The 21,828-nt window shown below is 36.7% G+C and overlaps 3 protein-coding genes across 5 annotated transcripts; 1 reads left to right on the top strand and 2 right to left on the bottom strand.

Annotated features, from left to right (window-relative positions):
* Positions 1–465: 465 nt before the first annotated feature.
* On the bottom strand, positions 466–3,764 carry LOC140795638 (ferredoxin, root R-B1-like). Its single transcript, XM_073148323.1, has 3 exons — positions 3,734–3,764; positions 2,944–3,121; positions 466–1,169 (listed from the first exon to the last, which is right to left on the bottom strand). The coding sequence occupies exon 3, from the start codon at positions 1,160–1,162 to the stop codon at positions 704–706; it is 459 nt and encodes a 152-aa protein (XP_073004424.1). The 5' UTR covers positions 1,163–1,169; positions 2,944–3,121; positions 3,734–3,764; the 3' UTR covers positions 466–703.
* A 2,522-nt stretch (positions 3,765–6,286) lies between these two features.
* Positions 6,287–11,335, bottom strand: LOC140794786 (cell division protein FtsZ homolog 2-1, chloroplastic). 3 transcript variants are annotated; one of them, XM_073146972.1, is made up of 9 exons: positions 11,191–11,252; positions 10,888–11,000; positions 10,014–10,774; positions 9,124–9,423; positions 8,931–9,021; positions 7,905–8,029; positions 7,666–7,758; positions 6,667–6,732; positions 6,287–6,583 (listed from the first exon to the last, which is right to left on the bottom strand). In XM_073146972.1, the coding sequence occupies exons 3-9, from the start codon at positions 10,647–10,649 to the stop codon at positions 6,452–6,454; spliced, it is 1,443 nt and encodes a 480-aa protein (XP_073003073.1). In that variant the 5' UTR covers positions 10,650–10,774; positions 10,888–11,000; positions 11,191–11,252; the 3' UTR covers positions 6,287–6,451. The 3 variants fall into 3 exon arrangements, with proteins under 3 accessions (XP_073003073.1, XP_073003074.1, XP_073003072.1); XM_073146973.1 differs by having other exon boundaries at positions 11,098–11,194; XM_073146971.1 differs by lacking the exon at positions 10,888–11,000 and having other exon boundaries at positions 11,191–11,335.
* A 3,231-nt stretch (positions 11,336–14,566) lies between these two features.
* Positions 14,567–19,770, top strand: LOC140794674 (transcription factor TGA2.2-like). Its single transcript, XM_073146801.1, has 12 exons — positions 14,567–15,082; positions 15,391–15,479; positions 15,697–15,770; positions 15,901–16,110; positions 16,827–16,880; positions 17,086–17,145; positions 17,240–17,317; positions 17,407–17,452; positions 17,613–17,884; positions 17,965–18,207; positions 18,781–18,923; positions 19,378–19,770. Exons 1-12 carry the CDS (start codon positions 14,976–14,978, stop codon positions 19,484–19,486), a joined length of 1,485 nt encoding a protein of 494 aa, XP_073002902.1. The 5' UTR covers positions 14,567–14,975; the 3' UTR covers positions 19,487–19,770.
* Positions 19,771–21,828: the final 2,058 nt, after the last annotated feature.

The raw sequence follows: 21,828 nt of genomic DNA on the forward strand, positions 1-21,828 counted from the left end.
AATAACAAATGAAATAAAATGCAATCACATGGATTGTGTATACTTCGCCTTCTTCGGCGGAGGATCGACATCTTGTACTGGAGATCTGGTGGGAGACACTGCAAATATCAGCCTGAGTCCATGAAATAACGAGAGGGCAGATCCTTGTAGAGTTATTTGCTTTGTTTTGAGACGTTGTATCAGCCGTTGGGCTTAATTTATCAAAAAGAAAAAAAAATCCTTGTTTTTTTTTATTTCCGAGTAATAGTTTGATATCTTATTCAATTGATTTTTCCAGAAAAGAAAATTAATATTCTTGAAAAGGTAGTTAAAAGGGGTTATCAGTTACTTAAAACTTCATTCAATCCCTATCCTAGGATCATGTCCTCTTGGATCTTGCAGAAAAGCTCAGAAGAAATGCATCTATCCTGCTTTATTCAGTGATATAGTCTAGTGATCTAGCAATATTTTTGAAAATATACAGCATTGGACCCACAAACTAAAATATCTCCTCTCACTTTATTCTCAGTTAACAACATCACCAGAGAATCAGATAAGTTCACTAGAATTTTGGTGAACATAAAGCTTATAACTAGACAAATATGCCATCTAAACATTGTCATAACTCATTAAGTCCTAAATGCAGGTAGGACAATTTCTCTAACACTACTCAAGGGAAAAGAAAAAAAAACAAATGCTGCCGTTTCCCTGTTATAAGGTGTAATCAATATAGCTCCGCTTCTTTATGAGTATGGATAACAGAGTCTGAAGTGGGATAAGAGACACAGGTAAGTATGTATCCTTTTTCAAGTTGCGCCTCTTCGAGGAATGATCCATCTGACTGGTCGACCGTACCAGACACAATTAAACCTGCACAGGTGGAACATGCACCAGCTCGACATGAGTATGGCAGCTCCAAGCCTGCTTCCTCAGCTGAGTCGAGGATGTAAGCATCATCTGGCGCATCAAACTCATGCTCCTCTCCCTGCGGTCCAATGAGCTTCACTTTGTAGACGGCCATTGCAGATGTCCTGAAGCAGTTTGAAGACTTGAAGCGGGAAGCGCCTGAGATGCTCTTCAATGAACTAAGGGATGAAGGTCTCTTGACAGTTGAACAAGTGATCAGGCTCTTCTGAATGTTCCATTGGAACGGGCAAGCAACTGGAAGCACAGTAGTCGACATTGTGAAGCTGCGAAAAATACAATGAACATAGTAATGATATACTCAACAATACATTCTTTGAGATTGCTAACAAGATATTCAACGTAGGTTATCAAAGGGGCTTCCAAGGTAAAATCTAACAACATGTCCCATCTAATGTCTTCCTGAGGAATAGGTCATTTCCATGGATGTAGCTTAACAGAATGACCAAGAGTTTTACTTACCCTCGACCTAAGTTTCAGATGTTTAGACACTAAACCCATCTCATTCATACAGCTCAATTTCCATAGAACTGATGGATTAATGGGAAAATAATAGATCTTCCACCTTACCTTCGAATTTCCATTCTGATGCAACTTGGAAAGGCTTCTGAGTTCTGAGTCTTAAACAGCCTTCCACCACGTTTTCTACTCAGATCGTCAGTTTGCCACTATAGTTATTAATTTCTTTCAGAATGTCCAAAGTCAGTGTCGCCTCTCCATTATACATCATAGTGATTACTATCATAATCATTCAATCCTAACCCTTTTACAAAAAGAATCTGCCTATTATACTGCACTTTCATATTGAAACACAATAACCAGTTTGAACACGAATGTGAAGTCCAAGTGGGTGTCCACTAAAGTAGAATATATCTAACAAAATTTTCCTTTCTTTTGGGTATTGTCCAATTAAATTCTTCCATCGTGGCCATTCAAACTCCCGATCCAAGTGATTTCACTATTTAATTCATGTCTCCACTCAAATGAATCATCCTAAGAGATTCAGTTAAATATTTTATTCTGAACTTTGAAATAAATAATTGCTTGATATATCTCATAGGCACTTAAAGATTGGGATCTTAATTGGTTTTCTACTCCTTGACGAGGAAAAGCTTAGAAAGTAAATTACATCTAATTATGTTGGCAAAAGGAGAATAAACAAAGTAAGCAGCTAAAATTATTGAGTGAAACCAATTGCGTAAGAAATCGAGAAAGATCACTTCCCAACTACAGCAGGAAAGGAAAAATCAGCACAAAATGATGCTTGCTAGAATAACTTTGACATGAGTATTTATCCAACATATGATGAAGAGGCAGCACATGGATGAAAGAACAAACTCTCAAACATAAAAGAAAGAAGAGAGTAGTGTTAAATCTGAGCAGTCGTACTTCTAACATTCATTGCCATTCCTTGCCTAACAATGCGTTACAAACAAGGCCACCTACCCCTTTGAACATTGGAGTTGATATTTAATAGATTTTCCAACTTTAATTGGGGGTCTAGTCCCCATTTTATGTCAGAATTTAAAATAAAAATAAAATCTAAAGTTTGCTATCTCTGACATAGAAGAATAACCTAATCATTGCGCACCTAAAATACTCAAAATTTTCTCAGGAGGTCCTAATGACCAAGAAAACCTTCCTTCTTGCTGGAAACAAACATGGCACCATGGCAGCTAATTTAATTCCTCACTCAAATGCGACTTACCAAAATCTTCAATTACTCCCACCTATCACAAACTCTACCAATGAGTGTGTCAAGAGAAACCTAACAAACTGCACAGCTAATACTAGAATCTATTACATCTTATAAAATTACAAGAGACGCCCAACCAAGTCCTAAAAATAAGACCTTTAAAAATCTCTACATCAAGTGATGAGGCAGAAATCACCGTAACAGTATCCTTTTTCATAGAGAGACCAACCACACCACTACTCATTGCAACTAAACAAGGAATCCGAGGATCCAAAGACTTCAGAGATTAAAGAATATAACTCACCCGGGAAAGCTATGAAATTTCGAGAGAGAGGAGGAAAAACCTTCGTGCGCTCTTCTTCTTTGTTCCCGGAATCGGGTTTATGAGACAACTCACAGTTGTCGGTTGGATCGGTTCGTCGAAGCAGGGAGCTGTGTGCTGTTTTGTATCAAACACCGCACACGGATTCCCACCCAGAGCGCACGTGAGAGGGGGAATGCTGTGGGCCGAAACTGGGGCTCCTTTTGGTTTTGGATTGCAGACCCGTGACGAGACAGAAGGGGCCCCACCACATGCAATGGAGAACTTTATAAATAGCACCCTATCCTTCGAGTTTATTAATTATTCTCTATACCAGTAAGTTATCAATGAAAATAATAAACAGAGAATACAGGGTGTTGTATAGAAAATTGTCCTATATGAATCGATTTAAAACCTTTGCAACTAAATCCATCTTACGACATGGGCCTTAATGGGCTTTCCTTCCACAACGCCCAGTTATTTGGCAAAGTCCAGCCCATTTATCCCACAAACAACTACAGCAGTCAGCATGTAGAGATGAGTTCATATAAACATACTTAATAGTTTTTTTCCTTAAAAAAAAATTAATAATAAGTTAAAGATTTCATTTAGTTAACCGTAACTGTTAACCCAATTAAGATCTGAGACGGAGCAACTGTAATAGAGATCTGATTAGCTTTACGGAAAATAATGAAAAAATTATAATCTTAGCATTGTTGTAAGTAAACATGGATATCAGCAATTAATTTAAGATTTCACCAAGGCCCAACTGTGGGGAGTGGAAGGTATTTGATGATGTTAGGCTAAAAATTGGGAGTCAGATATATTCATACCTTTTGCAGTCCTCAATGCTTCTTCACACACTGTAGCAGCTTAGATAACTAGGTTTCCTGCAATAAGAGGGCTTTTTAGTTTCAAAGATACATGGAACTTGGAACTATTCAACCAATAAATGCCCTTCACTACCTACCAAAAAAAAAAAAATGACTGGTCAACATCTTACATATAAAGAAACCCTGTAAACCAACGTTCAAAATAAATGTCCATAAAAGAAGAAAAAAAATATCAAACCAATTTGTCTCATCTCATTGGCCCAAGAGCTCTTAAACCAGCATCAACCTCACAACTAGTCTTTCCCTTTTGTGAATCCAAAGCTAGCCACACACACAGGGCCACGCTCCTCTTCCACTCACCATATGAATCAACACTCTCAAACGTGTACTGCACCTTCCCCACCCATAAGATCACCTCTTCCCAATTCTTATACTTCTACATCTCCGTAGTTGGCCTCCATTTCTTTTGTGTGTGTTCCAATCCAAGCTATGCTTCAGCAAAGCTGTTGCATGGAACCATCTCCATCTACTATTCCAGAGACGACCCAAGTGCTAGAATTGGCTAAAGACTCGGTTGCGATGGCTGCAAAGGAGATGAAAGAGACAAAGCTAGTAGAGGAATGCACAAGAGAGAGGCTAAATAAGCACAGGATGGAGATGGCTGGACGTGTTTGGATACCAGAGATGTGGGGGCAAGAGAGCTTGCTCAAGGATTGGATTGATTGTTCTGCGTTTGATAGCTGCCTTTTTCCCAAAGGGTTGGTGCCGGCGCGAGAAGCGTTGGTTAAGGATTGCCGGCGAAAAAACTCGAGCCCGATGAGGATAAAGAACCATTTCTAGCTGAATCCATTGGAGGTTGAAGTAGTTTGTTGGAGCACTCATTTGCTTGCCTTCTTTTTTTGTTTTTAAGAGATTATTAGTTGCAGCTTTTTCATGTTAACATGTTAATTATATATATCAGCACAAATTATCTGTAAGAGTTCTACTTTACATAACTGTTTCAATACAAGATTATATCATATAAATATATATCAATCTAACAGTATAGTATTGGCACTTATTAATGGATAAACAATAAGGAGAACATGGTACATTTAGTTTACTACAAGGCTTATATATAATAGAGAAGAGGGAAGAAGTTATTAATCATCATATAACTATTGGCTTATTATCATTCCTGTGTTTAAGCTGCAACTCAGATTTGCAGAAAAGACAGCACGTAGTTTATTCATGTTCTATAGATGACAAGGGAATTTACCTTCAAATAAAAGGAGAAGAAAACTAAATTTCTGGAAACATATGTATTCGTTTCCTTTTCTATGATTTGGACATTTCATCTGCTTCCTTCTCTCCCACCTCATTTTGGTAAGACAGTACTGTCCCACATGCAACTTATTAGGCTTGCATTAACTAGTTGGTCTATTTCAACGCTTTCAAAGTTTCAGTTGGCATTCCTTTTGTCTTGCTACTTAAATTCCAAGATTACCATCATCTTCTCCTATTATCCACATATATTACACTTGAGTTAATCTTTCAGAATAAACATATCACTATGACTATATATACATGGAAATATCATGATTAGTATTTGCTAATGATATGTTAGGGTCTACTCTTTTAAGCTAATAGTCCTTTTTAATGGTGAATTATAGGGCAATTTTCTGAAACACCAATGCAATGCCACAAAAAGGTGTCTCCCACTCCTCCCCAGATATCAGGCCAGCCATCCTTAATAGAAGTAGGGAAAAGACCCATTTGTTCCTTACTAATATCATCCACCGTAGCCGTAGGTCCATAGCAGCTTTATTGGACTTGTCCCGCTTTAGTTCCATCGACCTGACCTGACCATCATGAGTGTGAATATGATGAGTCCTTATTCTGATATACTAATTAAACAACTTAGCTTTTTTAAAGTATATTAATCCATTGTTCCCAGTCCTCTTATTCTATACAATTTTTAAAAATTAATTTAATAATAATTTAAAATTATTATTTTGCCCCTAATATAAGATAACATCTTAACACAAATTCACTGTTATTTGTTACTTTAATATCAAATATAATTATATTTCTTATATTAATATTTAATTAAATAATATACTAGCTTATATACCGGTATTGACTTTCTTCTTCGTATTAAAAACTAAAATATTTCTTCTAGAATTGGGGAACGGGGACATATATGTTCATTGAAAATCGTGTTGTTGATCGAGTCAATAAGGGAACACGTGCATCCCAACATTTTGGTGATCGTAGGTCTGTTCGACAAAATGCCTGAAAGAAACCTTCTCTCAGGGACATACATGGTCTCCTCCTCCTCGCGAAATGGAAGGACGAGAAGAAACAATCCAAGTCTTTAACTTAATGGTTTCAGGACGACTCAGATAAAACCAAAAATACCATTTGTCAGACTCCTGATCACATTTCAGAATACATGTACAGAGTCATCATCACTGGGCAAGTGGGCATGCATAAAATCTCTGACTTCGCAATATGAGAACTGAGAAGTTTGTTCAACCAGATGAACTAATAAAAACCATAAACAGGAAATAATAATCTCCCATAACCTTGATAAGCTTTATATTGAGGGTATGAGACATACTATACGGAATGGCATGAAACAAGCATTATTGTTAAAGGGTAGTGCGTATGTGTTTCAAGTGAAAAAAGCTGGAAGAGAACAAGAAAAAGAGAAAGATAAATACAAGAATAGATCTGTTAAAATCGCGGATAACGAGAGGGACCCTTCTTCCGAAGAAACTCAGGAATCTGCACCATGTTGCCTTCGGTGGAAGAAGAGGATGGCCGGCGATTTATCCCAAAGTTATCTCCGTGAGTTGGTTGGGCTCCCTTTTATTTACATGAGATATTTTTTAAACAAGATCAGTGTGGAAAAGTCATATTATAAGAACAGTACCTAATGAGATACATACCTTTGAATTTCGGCCTTCTGGTTCATCTTGGCGTTTGAAGCCAGTAGCGATCAGCGTTATGTTCAACTGCATGCAGACAAACAGCTTAATCACTGTCATTACATTATTTTGCGGCTAACTGGCAGTTTACTCGGCTATTCTTTCAGATGGCTTCAGCGACACACAACTTTGTTACTGCTACGATAAAGCTTCTAAAATCTCTCTCTCTCTCTCTCTCTAGATAATAAGCCAGTTATCTTGAGATTTTGGGATTTTGGACCTGTATTTGAATCAGTCTTTGTCTAATTGCTTCTTGACTAAAGACTATTGGGTCTCTATTTGTCTTTCATTTAAAATTGCCCACCAACTTGTAATGATCAATGAAGCTTCTTAAGGAAAACCCGTAACAATTTGTTTCTCCATAATACTCCTAATGATCTTAAGTGCCAAAGAACACAGGTTGCTTTTTCAATTGATATGCTCTGAAAGCTAGCAAGACAATATTGTCAAGAACCATAGGTGTCTGCCAAAGATGATATATTTCTTATAGGAAAGAAAGGAAAAAGAACCATAAGGAAAAACTGCACTACCTGCCAATTGATGAGCTACAGCACCAAAAGTAACACACATAATCTACATATAAATGGAATGGAACTACAAACATCATAAAATATGCAGATATCTTGTGCGTGTCACATATATTAATAGGAGAAAATAGAATATGCATTAACCAAGAATATGAAAATTTGAATTGTTGTTGTGCAGTAGATTCTACATAATCCAAGCCCTTTTAGCAATATAGAGATATCTCATGCATATATCATAAAATTATAACAGTAAATAGCATATACATCAACCACAAATTTGAAATTCCGATAATTGCCAAGAAAGACTACTCCATATAGTCCAAGCCCTTATGGTAGCCAATAGAAATGCAAGAAAAAGATTAACTTCATTTCTTATAGCAATAAAATGACTTCCAAAGTATTGAGTAGTATTTTAAAATGTCTCTTAACTTACTTGACCGCTGAGTGATGGATCTATCACAGCTCCAAATATTAAATTAGCACTTGGATCAACAAGGTCATAGATTACTTCTGCTGCAGCATTTACCTGAAAACATGAAAGTCAGGATAACTAAAAGGGGTCAATAGAGAAATTATATAAGTAATGCATCCATTGATCTACTTTCTTGCATCTGCCAATAAGGATGAGAGAAAAGGCTTACGAAGAAATGTTTAGCAATAGATGCGGTGTACCTCATACAAAGTCATGTCACTCCCACCAGTGATGTTCCATACAATTCCAGTAGCTCTTTCAATTCCAATATCTAGTAAAGGTGACTGAATGGCATTTAATGCAGCATCTCTTGCCCTAGCCTTGCCTGCCAAGTTATGTTAAAGCACTAGATAAATCATCGGAAGAATCAAATATTGTACTAAAGTAGAGATGGTTGGAGGAAAAGGATTCCAACAGCCAACACCAAAAAGTTGAGACAGCAGGATTGGCTCCTTTTTCTTAAGTCAAATACTAGCAAAATGCAGTTCAGTTAGATGAATTTAACTTCTGAGCTACTTTAGTAATACTTAAGAAGAAAAATGATGCACAACTGTGTAGACAGAAAGAGGGGGCCAGTTAGAAATTTACTTACATAATGATAAAACAGCAGAGAGGGGGGAAGGGTGTTGAGGGGAGCATTAGTGGTGGTGATTAAATTGTCTCAACCCCTAAAGCCATAACATTACTTAATAGATTCCAGCACATTGAAGTTCCTCTTTCTTTTTTTCCGTCTTTTCTTTTGGATTATCTCAGCCATCAATTCAGCAGGTTCCATCAAGCCAAGACAGAACATCACAAAATAACGATAGCCTAGGAAGTCATAATTTAGGCCTAATAAAGTGGAGCAACTGTATTTTCCAAGGTCAAAAATACAAAGATATACCTCACCAGAAACTGTAGGCAGTTGGAGATCTAGTATTTCACCAGAAAGATGGGATCCATAGCTAACAATAATGCCCTGAGTGGAATCCTACTTACACTCTAACCACTGCTCCCACTCTCAAAATGACCACACAAACAGGGCAGAAGTAACCTAGTATATCTACCATCAAAATATTAGTCAGACCATTTCAGTTCTGAAAAGAATTATGGTTGTTTGACTATGTCAGGATGTTCATCACATTGAATAGCTTTATAGCAGGAATTGAAATATTTTGGAGTTGACACAGTCATGTTAGAGAAAATTGCCAAACTATCATGTTATGGGGACTTCTTCCTTAATATACCTGTTGCAGTCCCTATACCCATTAAAGATGAACCAGCATTTTCCATGATAGCTCGCACATCGGCAAAATCAACATTAACCAAACCAGGTACCTGCAATAATGTAAAGTTTAGATATCTCCTTTTTCTTATCCATAAATAACTGGGAGAGTTTGTTCAGTCCTTATACATTATAACTTGTAAGACATGCCATACCGTGATTATATCAGAGATGCCACGAACACCTTGTCGAAGTATATCGTCTGCCAAGTTGAATGCCTCAGTCACAGGAGTATTTGGAGAAACAGCTGTCAACAACTTGTCATTTGGGATCACAATAAGTGTGTCCACATTATCTCTAAGAGCTGCAATTCCTTCCTGTGCCTGAACTGCCCGCCTACGTCCCTCAAAAGAAAATGGTGTTGTGACAATTCCTACAGTCAGTATACCCATTGATTTGGTAATTCCAGCAATTATAGGAGCACCCCCCGTTCCAGTACCACCACCCATTCCGGCCTGTAGTTGCAGTGTCATGTATATTTTACGAGCAATTAAGTATGCAAGGAATTATATGAAATTATGAATGTCATGAGAATTTGAGATAAGACAATCTGGCTAAGGTGACTGAGAATGTTGGTACTGGGTATGAGTAGCTGGAGTATTAGAGTATTAGTTCATACTAATAAATCATGGTTATGATAATTCAACATGACATGCAACTGCAGGTGCTTTGCTAGCAGATGGCATTTAGTATAATTTATGTTACAGAAACCCAGCCAAAGTTGATACTTAAGAGTTTGTCATGTTAATAGCAATCTCCAGTTGATTTTACAAAGCAATATAGACTATTAGGAATCTAAGATCTCAGTAGTATTTCAATCATGTGCTGACTATATAAGCGCCTTGCCGAGATTTCAACAACTGTTCTAACCAAGGATTTTCAAGATTTGAATACTTTCCAAATCAACAAAATGTTGTGGAAAGCATAGTATACATGAAAGGATGCATTCAAGTTTTTCAAGACATAATTAACGTGCCAGACAGGCCAAAATAACATAAAAGGGCTCTAAATTATTAATGTGCCAAAACATAAATGATGTGTTTACCGTCACAAAAACCATGTCAGCACCATAAGCAGCCTCCTCTATTGATTCCTTGCTCTCCTTTGCGGCGTTCATGCCAACATCTGGATTCCCACCAGCACCAAGACCTCTAGTCAGCTCCCGACCAATCTGCAGACGGTTCTCAGGAAACACAGGGGACATCCTCATCGCCTGGACATCCGTATTCACAATCCAAAACTCCACACCCTTCATGGAGCTCTCAATCATCCTATTGACGGCATTGGAACCCCCACCGCCTACACCAATGACCTTTATCTTGGCCTCATTGTAATCAGTTATATCAGATGACTCCTTTATGCTCTCAGTGACGTTGCCTCCAGACATATCCTTCCTTGGATCGATAACCATATCATTCCGCTCACCTCGGAGCAATGACACTTCTGGGTGAAGATGCAAGAATGGATCTTTACTGTGAAATGAGTTGTTCTTAGAGCTTGCGGAGCATTGAAGACGTGGATAGCATGAAAAGGTAATACAGCCATTGAGCATTTCAGGTGAGCTTTTTCTACTACTACTAGCAGCCAAGATCTCATTTATGGATCTCCCTCCTAGAAAGGGTGAAGTTGCAACAGAAAACCGATGATTAAATTGTGTGAAGCATTGTAACGGTGTTGCCATTTTGGTGAGCAAACCCAAATCTCAGCAACTGAATAGAACTGGCTTCACTGCTGAGACAGTCCCAGATCCTTCTGTGCGATTGATTGAAGACCCATCAAATAATCCTGTCCTTTTTAAACTAAAACCTACAAATTAAAGGAAAAAGAAAATACTCTAGTAAATCAAATAGTAGCAGTCAGTACAATCCAGCGACCGGAACCTAACTACCAGTATCCGAGAATGTACAAATCATGCATACATATCTTCCAAAAGAAACAACATTTAAGCAAGACCCAGAGCCCCAAATCGCCAATCTATCACGGGTAAGGCCGCAGAATGGATAAACCAAAGCACAATTCTTCTTCCAATATCCTATCCATGGGAAACAGCAATTACAACAGACCACCCAAGAGAAGCACGCAAGAATTAAAAGAACAAAAAAAAATTAAAAAAATCCATCAATCCAAACCAAAATCCACGGGAAACCAAAGACGGAGGCCAGGAAAAAGCAAAGATAAAGGACATCTGACGAAGATTAAGATGAGAAGAGGAAGAAGAACACCTCAGGAATCGGGGAGGAGGAATGGAGGACAGAGGCGAAGCTACGAGAAGAGCAGCCCTTATCATTGCTGGGTTTAGGGGATTGGCTCGCTGCTTAAACCCCAGTCAAGTCGCAACAACCACCTACAGGCTACAGAAGCAGATCCAGAAGGAGAAAAAGGAGAAAAGCGAGAAAAAAGAAAAAATGAACACAGTTTTACAAATCGCCACCTACATGATTTTGAAATACCACCTCATTCTCATTATATTTGCAATAAACCACCTCATACTATCTCAAAGCGAAGATGCGACGTGTAATAATACTAAAATATAAGCGGCGATTTGCAAAACGCCGAAAAGAAAAGAAAATAAAATAAAATAAAAGACCGGATACGACCAGGAAAGCGAAAAGAAAGTAATGGACTCGCTCGGCCACTTCTTCGAGACTAAGATGGTTCAATTTGGAAGTTGGATCGGACCGCTGCCGTCCAGATTAAGATTAGGCCCAATTGGAACTCAATCCAAGTCTAGAAAGATCTAGATTTTGCTAATTTGGGTCCCTCTTTATTAGAGCCCATAAAGCCCAAAAGTATTCTGGGCCAGGCCCATGTTTGAGTAGTTCTGTGTCCCTAATGATACAAATAATTACACAAAAACTCCTCAATTATTGCTAAATTTCACATTCATCTCTCGAAAACATTGATTCTAAAGTCTAAACTGTAAAAAATTTCTCTAACGGCCCGTCGAGTTAATGAAAAATATTAAATAATTAGTTTTATCTTCGGTTTTGTTCTCCTTCTTTTTTTTCTAAAAATAAATGTAAAATAGTTACTAGTGATCTGTTGTAGATAAATAACAAAGGCTTTCAATGTGTCATGAAAAATAATTAAACGGACCTATATGGATGAATAGCATTTTAGAAAGTCTAGGTGTAATTATGCCTTGGTCATAAATATTTTTAAAGATATTAGATTTTTACATAATTGTTATTAAAAATTACAACCATAACTCAGCAGTTGGGTTTTACTAATCTAAATGTCACAATGCTATATATATATATATATATATGGTTTGGACTTATTATGATATATTTTTTTAGAGAATTAACCTGATTATTTTTTAAAATAAAAATTACTTTATTAATTTAGCCACTAGGGTTACAAAAAACTCTATTAGAATCGGCCGAATCAACTCAATTAGAAAACCACCATCCCAAGTACACCCACACGCTTGCATCCTTCCTTATTTACCCAGTCAATTAGTAGTGTAATTAGATTCCTGATAGGCACAAGTAACTTTACAATTTTAGTAATTGTGAGTTAGTTTAATAATATTATCAACAATATTTTCCACAATCCAAAAAGCCTTCCTAATGCTTGTGACCATATTGATCAGCATAAGTGAGTCTGATTCTATTCACATATTTAAAATATTTTTGTTTGACAGGTACAGCAATGCCTCCCTCATTTCCATAGCTTTTGCATATGGGGTTCAGCTGAAATAACCACATTGGACATCTGCAAGAACTTAATTGTTTAACTTAGGGGCCAAGCCCCATTTGTCTAGCATATAATTATTACTATATTTTTTTTAAAAACATTATAATTATCATATAAATCATTGAGCTATTTTAAAAATAATATTGTGCCTCTTAAAATCTAACTATCACAATTGGAAATGAACTTAGATTCCCTTGTATAAAATACTTAAAATGATTAAAAAAACTATCTAATATAAACAAATATCATACCACAAGAACATTTTTTTTGCAATAAAAAGTTGGTGATTAGTATTTGAAACTCTAACTGTAGGAAAAAAAAATATTATTTTCGTCATTACATTATTTGTCACCTTTAATAATAATATGTTTGAAATATTCTATAAAATAAAAAAATAACCACAAATGATATTTTTAAAATAATTAAACGATTTTAGTGACAATTATAATGTCTTTTGGCTCATGTACAAAATATCATCTGCATGAATGTGAGCTAGCTAGTTTGCACATTTCAATCTGGATGAAACTCTTAATAATCAAAATATTAGAGAAAAAAAAATGCTAAGACTGCTCTAACAACATAATAAATTGAGGAATTGAGATCAATTGAAGAGCATATTCAAGAGATTATATATATATATATGGTTGGTTTGATGCTACAATATTGTTTTTTAAAATTGTTAATAAGTACTTCACGTTGTGATTTTAAGGGACAGCATCAGACCTCTACCTTAAACTATTAGCCTAATACCATATTAGTATTTGTAGACCTTACATTTTAATTGGCTTCTATTCCATAAGGATGGTGTACTTCTTTCCAAGGACTAAAATAATTGAAGCTATAGATCACCTAATCCATTATCCATATCACTTTTGTATGACAAAAAAATTTGTTGAGCAATCATTGATACTAAAAGAAAGGAAAAAGAATAATGGGTGGAGGCATATCATACACAAAAGTTAGCAGATAGTTACAATCTCCATCTCTGCAATGAAAAGGACCTCTCCACTTTGGAGGAAATCAGATCATAATTATTTGAGAAAAGGCTTATTAGAATACTAATGTGACAGGCCTCAATTAGTGAATGATGAAATCCACAACCTATACGTAATATAGAAGTGAGAAATCTTAGGGAGAGATATTGGTGACCATCACCAACTGAAGATGTATTAGAAAATATAAAAACTATTGGTTTCTAACTTCTTAAGATTTAAAAAAAGTTAACTTATTAATATAGCATTAAAGAAGAGATATTGAGTTCGATTCATGAGCCTATCAAAATGTAGCAATGCTGTTAAGCTTTTATTCGTTAGATTAAAACAAAAATGTTAACAAAATGATCATAAGAAGAGCACACAACTATTCAATGACACTCCTAAAGGCCATTGCAGCCATTTGTATGAATGAGCTTCTGATTGTCTAAAGGAATCTTGGTGTGGCATGGATTTAGGTATTATTGAAAAGGGATGGTTGTTGACCCATCAACAAGGGGAATAATAATTATACCAAACAAATCCATGTCAAGGGTAAGATGTTCATATGAAGTGGATTAGCTTGTGGGTTTTCTTTATTACTGCAGTGTTCTAGTTGGGTTTGCATAATAGATTCAAAAATGTAGGCATTAAAGGCTACAAGAAACTTCCATAGCCTTTTCTTTTCATGGTCCATTTGTTGATTCTATTTGTGTTCAGTACTACTATTTCCTTCTGAGAGTCCAAACTGAGGTTTAATTAGAGGGAGCACAGTCAGATAAAAGAGAGTTTGAATAGGATTATAGGAGTCGGTGATTCTTTTGTTCTTGCCATAGACCCCACATTTTTATCTCTCTCTCTCTCTCTCTATGAGATGTGAGAAGCCCACTTTCTTGTGACAAGTCCACAAGGACAAGATCTTCTCTGTACTGTGGATTGGTTTCAGAGATGAAATTATTACCAGAAAGGGTGACAAGAACCCAAAGTTTCTGAACAGAAGAGTGAGAGAAGGAACTTATGAATGGTCAAGGTCCAACATCAGTCTCATAGAAAGTACTCCCATCCCTTGGCCATACTTGTGCCAAGCTGAGACTCCTACGACAAAAGCTGAAATTGAGCATCATATAGTTCTTCTTCTTCTTCTTCTTCTAGTCACTTCTGGCTAGCTAGTTATAAAAACCTTCCTCATATTTCTCTCTCTCTCTCTCTCTCTCTCTCTCTCTCTCTCCTGTTTCTTCCACAACTGAAGGAAAGAGAAGAGCTTTACTAAGGGCTGGAATTGATTCACAACTACAAAGTTTAGAATGGTGTGAGTAGAGGAGAAACCTCTTGTAGAGATGGCAAGTCACAGAGTTGGCGAAACAGGTCTCTCGGACACTGAGCTTTCAAGTCAGCTTCTGGCATATGGAATCAATGGCCTAACACCTTCTCCTGCAAATTTCTTGTATCATTCTTCTCTTCCTTCTTGTTGTTAACTGTCCACAAGAATTTTCCCTTCTTTTGATCATATCAACTTTTATGGACAAAAGAAGAGATAGTATCATCAGCCTGCATTGCATTCTGCGCTTCATATAATTAATTTGTTACAATTGTTTTGTTATATACACCGTCTTTAATCAGTTATGGAATTAATCTCTTTCCACCAATGTCATAACCTGCTATGGGTCGTAACCATTCATGGTTCTGCATACTTTTTCTTTCAATATCTCCATTATTCAGTGCTTATTGAGAATTGTCTTTGGTTCTTGCCAGCGATCAGGAAGGAGCCACTTACTTTGGAGAGCTGGAAGAGGCTCTCATGCAAGGAGTTGCTGGCATTAGAAGTAATGGAGAAAGGAAGTGTGGGAATCTCTCTCTCTCTCTCTCTCTCTCTCTCTCTCTCTCTCTCTGTTGCACTACTTCCATACTCTTATCACATGAGTGGAAGTGTTATGAGATGGTCTTAAGAAAGTCTACAAGAATAATCTCCTTTGAGAACGCATTGACATCTGGGCCCTTTTAATTTCTTTCTGATTCTTGCTCAGCTTTATTTGATCTTCTTCTGATTCTCCCTTGCAGCTTTTTTCACATTAGGACCCCCAACTCTTGAAATATTTCCCTCATGGCCAATGAGATGCCATCAAGCTCCCAACGTATGGTTCTTCTCCTGCCATTTTGACTCGGGACATTGGATTGCAGTCTTGCAGAAACAAGAGCAAGAAGAGATGGGTTTTTTTTTGGCTTATTTTCTTCAATTGATTTTTTTATTTTTTGGTTTAACAGGGGAGTGCAGAACCACAACCAGCAGAGAGCACTGAATCAGGCTTAGCTCAGATCACAAGCTCTCAGTTGGACTCAGACTCAGCGGTGAGCATAAAAGCTCTCTCAGAGCAGCCTGGGGTGGAGCAGAAGCAGCTCCAAGGGATGATGGTGGCAGGACATGTTCCCAGAACAGGAGCAGCACCAAATCATCGGCCCAGAACCCAAGAGAAGGTACTGTTTGAATGTTTCCTTCCTCTCACTTGTCACAAGAACAAATCCCCATAAGCCATTAAGAACCTGGGGGCACATTTAAATCTTCCCATCTTCCTAGAAACCCACATCCTCAAATGAGAGAGAAAAAAAATTTGAAAGTCTTTAGATCCCACGTACAAACTAGAAGAGCTCACTTCTGTTGCTATTTGTCGAGTTTGACTATAACTAGTTAAGCCTTGGGATGTGTGTTGAGCAGTGCATTGTCAACACACATCCCAAGAGGAGATATGAATCTAACTATAGAAACTATCTATTACTATACTTGGCCTTGTTAGCTTGAATCTTTACTGTTCCCAAAATGCAAGAAGATTAACTAACTATAACCAATCTATGAGTTTTATTTGTGTCTGATAAATAACCAACTAATCTAAGAAGTACTCCTTAACAGGGGCTTATTTTCTGGTTGTTATAGGTGCATTTTAATTTAATTACTTACCAATTTAAAAGCTGATATTAATACTGAAATTTCTTGCTGCTGCATTTCTGAAGTCCATCAGAGCTCTCATATTTTGTTCAACAGTTCAAGTGGGTGTGACTAGCTAAAACTCTCCAAGCTTCCAGTCTCTTGGAAAAAAAAATTTCTCCTTTTAAGCTTTCATATGAGCGACCTTCCTCAAGTTTTTGTCTGATTTAACTTTGTTAAAAACCACCCTCACATTCATCTTATCTTGCAGAAGAGAGCTGCTGGTTCTACTGCAGAGAATGATGGAAAGATACTAGATGCAAAGGTCACATCTCTCTCTCTCTCTCTCTCCCTCTCTCACTATATGAATGTGTGTATGTTTCTTAATTTACTTAATTAACCATGTGGATGGCTACATCATGTTATTTTATAGTCAAGTAATGGGAACTTGGGTCATTTGATTAAAAAGATGAGCATATACATATATGATTGAAGAATGGCCAAAATCTAACTTTTTTCTTTATGAGCAGACCTTGAGACGCTTAGCCCAGAATAGGGAGGCAGCAAGAAAAAGCCGACTGAGAAAGAAGGTCATTTACTCTTGAAACTTTCTTGATTTAATTTTATGAGGAAGATGATGGATCCTCAAGTATATTAATTTTCCATCAATTTTTGTTGTGCTAGGCTTATGTACAGCAGTTAGAGTCAAGTAGAGTAAGACTTACTCAAATAGAACAAGATCTTCAAAGAGCGCGTTCGCAGGTAATTAGAATGAGAGAAAAATGAAACATTTTATTCTGAACTTACCAGAATTGTTGCATAATTATTTCATTTAAGCCTGTTGATTTCAGGATCTAATCTTAGGTGGAGACAGTGCAGCTGGAAATATAAGCTCTGGTAATAAGTTCATTCCTTTCAACAATTAAACCTTCAGAAAAAAAAAAAGTAGGCATAAAAAGACAAATGGAAATACTCCATGCTATTCAACATCTGAAGTTGCCAGAGCAGTCTGACTATAGCTGTTGAACGTAATCTTTACTCTAAACTGGAATAATAGGTGCGGCGATCTTTGACATGGAATATGCTCGATGGTTGGACGAGAATCATAAGCACATGAGTGAGCTGCAAGGTGGATTGCAAGCTCACCTACCAGATGGAGACCTCAGAGTCATAGTAGATGAGTATCTTACTCATTATGATGAAATCTTTCGGCTCAAAGGCATCGCTGCTAAGTCAGATATATTTCACCTCATCACTGGAATGTGGACTACTCCAGTTGAGAGATGTTTCCTTTGGATGGGTGGATTTAAACCTTCTGAATTCCTCAAGGTCTATTTAACAATTAGTAATTCTTCCTTTAATTGAAGTAATGGATATTAACATAAGATTGTTCTTGGCATCTGATGCAGATTGTAGTACCTCAATTAGACCCCCTGACAGAGCAACAAGTAGTTGGGATCTGCAACCTGCAGCAGTCATCGCAGCAGGCAGAGGAGGCCCTCTCACAGGGATTTGAGCAACTGCACCAGTCTCTTGCTGATACAGTAGCCAGTGATTCTATCAGTGAAGGAAATATGAATGTTGGGAATTATATGGGTCAGATGGCCATAGCATTAGGGAAGCTCTCCAACGTCGAAGGATTTGTCAGACAGGTCCTTCCTCGCTCATCTTACTGAGTAACATTAGCTAGATAACATATGAAAGTAGTTTTGTTTACAAGTGGGGAGAAATTTCTTTAAAGCTCATCAAATAGTTGGTGGTCATTTAGTGACAGGACAATGTTAATGTCATATTACTACTCTATCCCGGGTATCAGCTTATTATTGGGCGGTTAAATTTGCACTTCTATCTAACTTGGATACTTGCCTACTTTTATGTGGGGCTTAGCATTAACAAAGAAGAAGAATATGTTCTCCAAAGTTGATAAGAGTTGCAATAATTAGTTCAGCTGCACAATTATATATAGTAAGATCAAGAAGTAGGACCTGCTCTTGTTTTCCTTTGTTTTGAGTATGTCCTCAGAAAGGTTTGGAAGTTTCTATCTAGATATAGTACTTAGAAAAGGACCCAACAACTTTAAAGAACTCCACAATTCTTCTTTGCCTTCTCTTTTAATCAGTATGTCAAATAATCAAGGGACCTTCTATTACAATGAATTTATTTTCTGACAAAATTTATTATGACAATGTTCTTCCAAAACTAATCCGAGTTTGTAATCCATGTAGGCTGATAATCTGAGACAGCAGACACTTCATCAGCTGCACCGAATTCTAACAGTCAGACAGGCAGCACGAAGTTTCATAGCGATCGGAGAGTACCATAGCCGCCTCCGTGTTCTTAGTTACCTCTGGGCTTCTCACCCTCGAGAGTAAGCATTCAATCCATAATTTTGCTTTCAAAGAGATACTACCTCATGACTGTCTAAGAAAATTATGGCTGTATCTATCAAATCATTGGAAACGGATCCATATGATTGGAACCAATCTGGATTCGTAAAAGACAACCATCAATGCTGTTAGATCTATTTGACCTACTAAGGATCTGAAATGAAGGACCACCACCCACTTAAAAGACAATGATCAAAGATGCATGACATGAATGAACTAGTCCTGTAGCAATGGACCATAGCCAGATCAGCAAATCGTTAATATCTTTCCTGGTTAACTGATGTTATATCTACACCTCCATCTTTCTTGGCAGCAATTCTCTTATCTTTTCTGAAAAAAAGAAAGAGCATTTTACAAGATTGCTGCATCTCAGTAGTTCATCTTCTTGGCAAGATAAAGAAAATGATATCTAACTCATGCGGTTTATACTGGCAGAAGGACAGTAGCTGCTGATGACAGTGCTTGTGGTACAACTACACATCTACAAACATTTTATCAACCAGTGCAGAGCCATTTTCCAGCCTATCAAAGGGAATCAAGTTAGAGATGATGATTGATCTCTTGACCCATATTGCTTTTACTACCATTTAAAAAAAAAAATGTCAACTGGGATGAGCTCCATGATTAGGCCAAAAGTCGATAGATTGGGAACAAAAGAAGAACCGAGGCGAAGCGGCTCAGCAAGGACAAGATGTAGGTCCTGTTCTTCAATGATATGAATTACTGGCAATGGTTGAATCATTGTAGATAAGCATTAGCATTTACCAATGTTTTACGAAGACGACACTTAATTCATATGTTTATATCTCTACAAGCATAATCAACCAACTCCTCTCGACTGCTTTCTATTTATTTGACATTTTCTAAGAAGATAATGGACCATTGCCCAAGGATTGCTTTGCCGGTTTGACAAGCCTTGCGTCTCAGTGGAAATACTGGCACGCCTCTAATATTTGAAGTTAATTATATTTTGACCCCTCAATTAATACTCTGCATATATACATATATATATATACCCATCCTGAATTATTTAATTATATGAGTAAGTCTAAGTTTCTTCGGTTAGAGATTTAATTAGAGTTTAGAAAAAATTAACTAACTAATTAGATGATAAAAATGTCTTACTTTAGAAGTGGATTTTGAGGGAAATTAGAGACAATTAATTTAGAGTTTAATATTTGAAAAGGTTGTCATAAAGATTATTAAAGTGAAGATGAAAGGATATAGAAGGAAGATAAGAGTATTTTTGTCAATCTATTAAGTTGTCAATTTCTAAAATTATTTCTATTGAATTTCTAAGAAAATATTAATAGAGGGGGCTTAATGATACATTTAAATAGTTCAGGGGATGTATATGTCTATTATATTCGTAAAGGGGTGAAAGTAATATAAGACAATAGTTGAGGGATCAAAATAGAATTAACTCAGTATTTGTTTTAAATGTCTTTATACATGTATAATTTGAATGTATGTATTAAAGGCTGCATTAAAATCTCTTATTCTTAGATAATATTATAAATGACCTATTCATATACCAAATTTAACAAATTTGAATGAATTGACATAATAATTTTAAAGAGCATTTTTTTATTATGAATCTAGTACCAAAAATACAAATATAAAAAAAAAACTTTTACAAATAATAGATCCGGCAAAATTAAGTTAGATATATAATTGCACACCTCAAATTAGTTTTTAAGGTGCGAGAAAAAGAAAAAAGAAAAAAGAAAATTCGGTGCCGACCGGCATGGGTCGTCAATACACCCCCAGCACAGGGCTGTGCTACCGGCAGAATCCGTGCCGGATGTCGATACTTGGTTGGCACGACAAGTCTCTGTCGGCACTGGGCACGCCTTACATTGCCACTGCCGTGGTTGTCACTGAGCCAATGGATAGTCGTAAATGCGAGTCTTATAAGCCAAGGAATTAGTCATAATAAATGGGAGTATTGTTGAAGTGCAGTAAGGGACCCAGGTCCCAGGGTTGAATAGAAAGGGTGTTTAGTTTGAAAGCCAAATGGAGCAGTTGTTTTTGGCTGTTCTTTCTATGGAACCACACTTTTTTCTCCCCCAAGAGACTTTGCCCCATGGAATAAATAGAGCTGAGCTGCAAGGTCAGATAGAGAAAATTCAACCTTGTAAGATAATTTTCTGAACACAATATGTGAGGATGGTGGATCTGCAATTTGGATAGCTAGTAATTACCACTGCACAATAATAATTCGAGGTTGAAATATAATTTCTAGTGTTAGTGAGCAGAATAATTTACCATACTGCTACTGAAATATGAACTTATTGATCCTGAATAATATCTATTACAGACCACTCTAAGCTGGAGCAAAATATAACGCAACTTTAGTAATATTTCTCCTACAGAGGTCAAGTTTCAATCAAGTAAAGCCGTACTCATGTTCTCTTATACATATATGCAACAAGAATAACACAAGAAATTCCAGAATTCCAATGATTGAAGTCAGGCATCTGCTTTTCACAAGCTCATGCTTCACTTTGCTGTTAAAAATTAATACAACTTACGTGTTTGCTACAACCTTTCTACAGGTCCACGATCTCGTTGAACTTTAACACATTATATAAATCTAAAGAATATCCACAGCAAGCTGAGTTCTTACAATACATCCAATGCAACTAAAAAGATTGTACCCCTTAATTAGACGATACATGGGAACTACTGAAATTGATAAACTTTGAAAGAATATCTTACAGAACAACAAAATCAGAAACCACAAAGTGCATCTTCGAAAGGGGTAGCTTGTTGAACAGCACAAAATTAGCAGAAAAGGTCGCACAATCTCACCTTTTCACACAAATATACAATATATTTCTCTGGATAATATTTCCACTCAAAAAAAAAAAGAAAAAAAAGCTG

This window comes from Typha latifolia, chromosome 9, assembly GCF_019914945.1.
Source record: "Typha latifolia isolate L0001 chromosome 9, TyphaL0001v2, whole genome shotgun sequence".
NCBI lineage: Eukaryota > Viridiplantae > Streptophyta > Magnoliopsida > Poales > Typhaceae > Typha > Typha latifolia.

Excerpts from the sequence above, each read along its gene's own strand:
- LOC140795638 (XM_073148323.1), bottom strand. The coding sequence starts at position 1,162 with ATGTCGACTACTGTGCTTCCAGTTGCTTGCCCGTTCCAATGGAACATT.
- LOC140794786 (XM_073146971.1), bottom strand. The coding sequence starts at position 10,649 with ATGGCAACACCGTTACAATGCTTCACACAATTTAATCATCGGTTTTCT. Across the intron at positions 9,022-9,123 it reads GCATCTCTGATATAATCACG|GTACCTGGTTTGGTTAATGT; the intron begins GTATGGCATGTC and ends ACATTATTGCAG. Across the intron at positions 7,759-7,904 it reads GTGACATGACTTTGTATGAG|GTAAATGCTGCAGCAGAAGT; the intron begins GTACACCGCATC and ends TCATGTTTTCAG.
- LOC140794674 (XM_073146801.1), top strand. The coding sequence starts at position 14,976 with ATGGCAAGTCACAGAGTTGGCGAAACAGGTCTCTCGGACACTGAGCTT. Across the intron at positions 15,083-15,390 it reads CCTTCTCCTGCAAATTTCTT|CGATCAGGAAGGAGCCACTT; the intron begins GTATCATTCTTC and ends GGTTCTTGCCAG. Across the intron at positions 17,146-17,239 it reads AAAGCCGACTGAGAAAGAAG|GCTTATGTACAGCAGTTAGA; the intron begins GTCATTTACTCT and ends TTGTTGTGCTAG.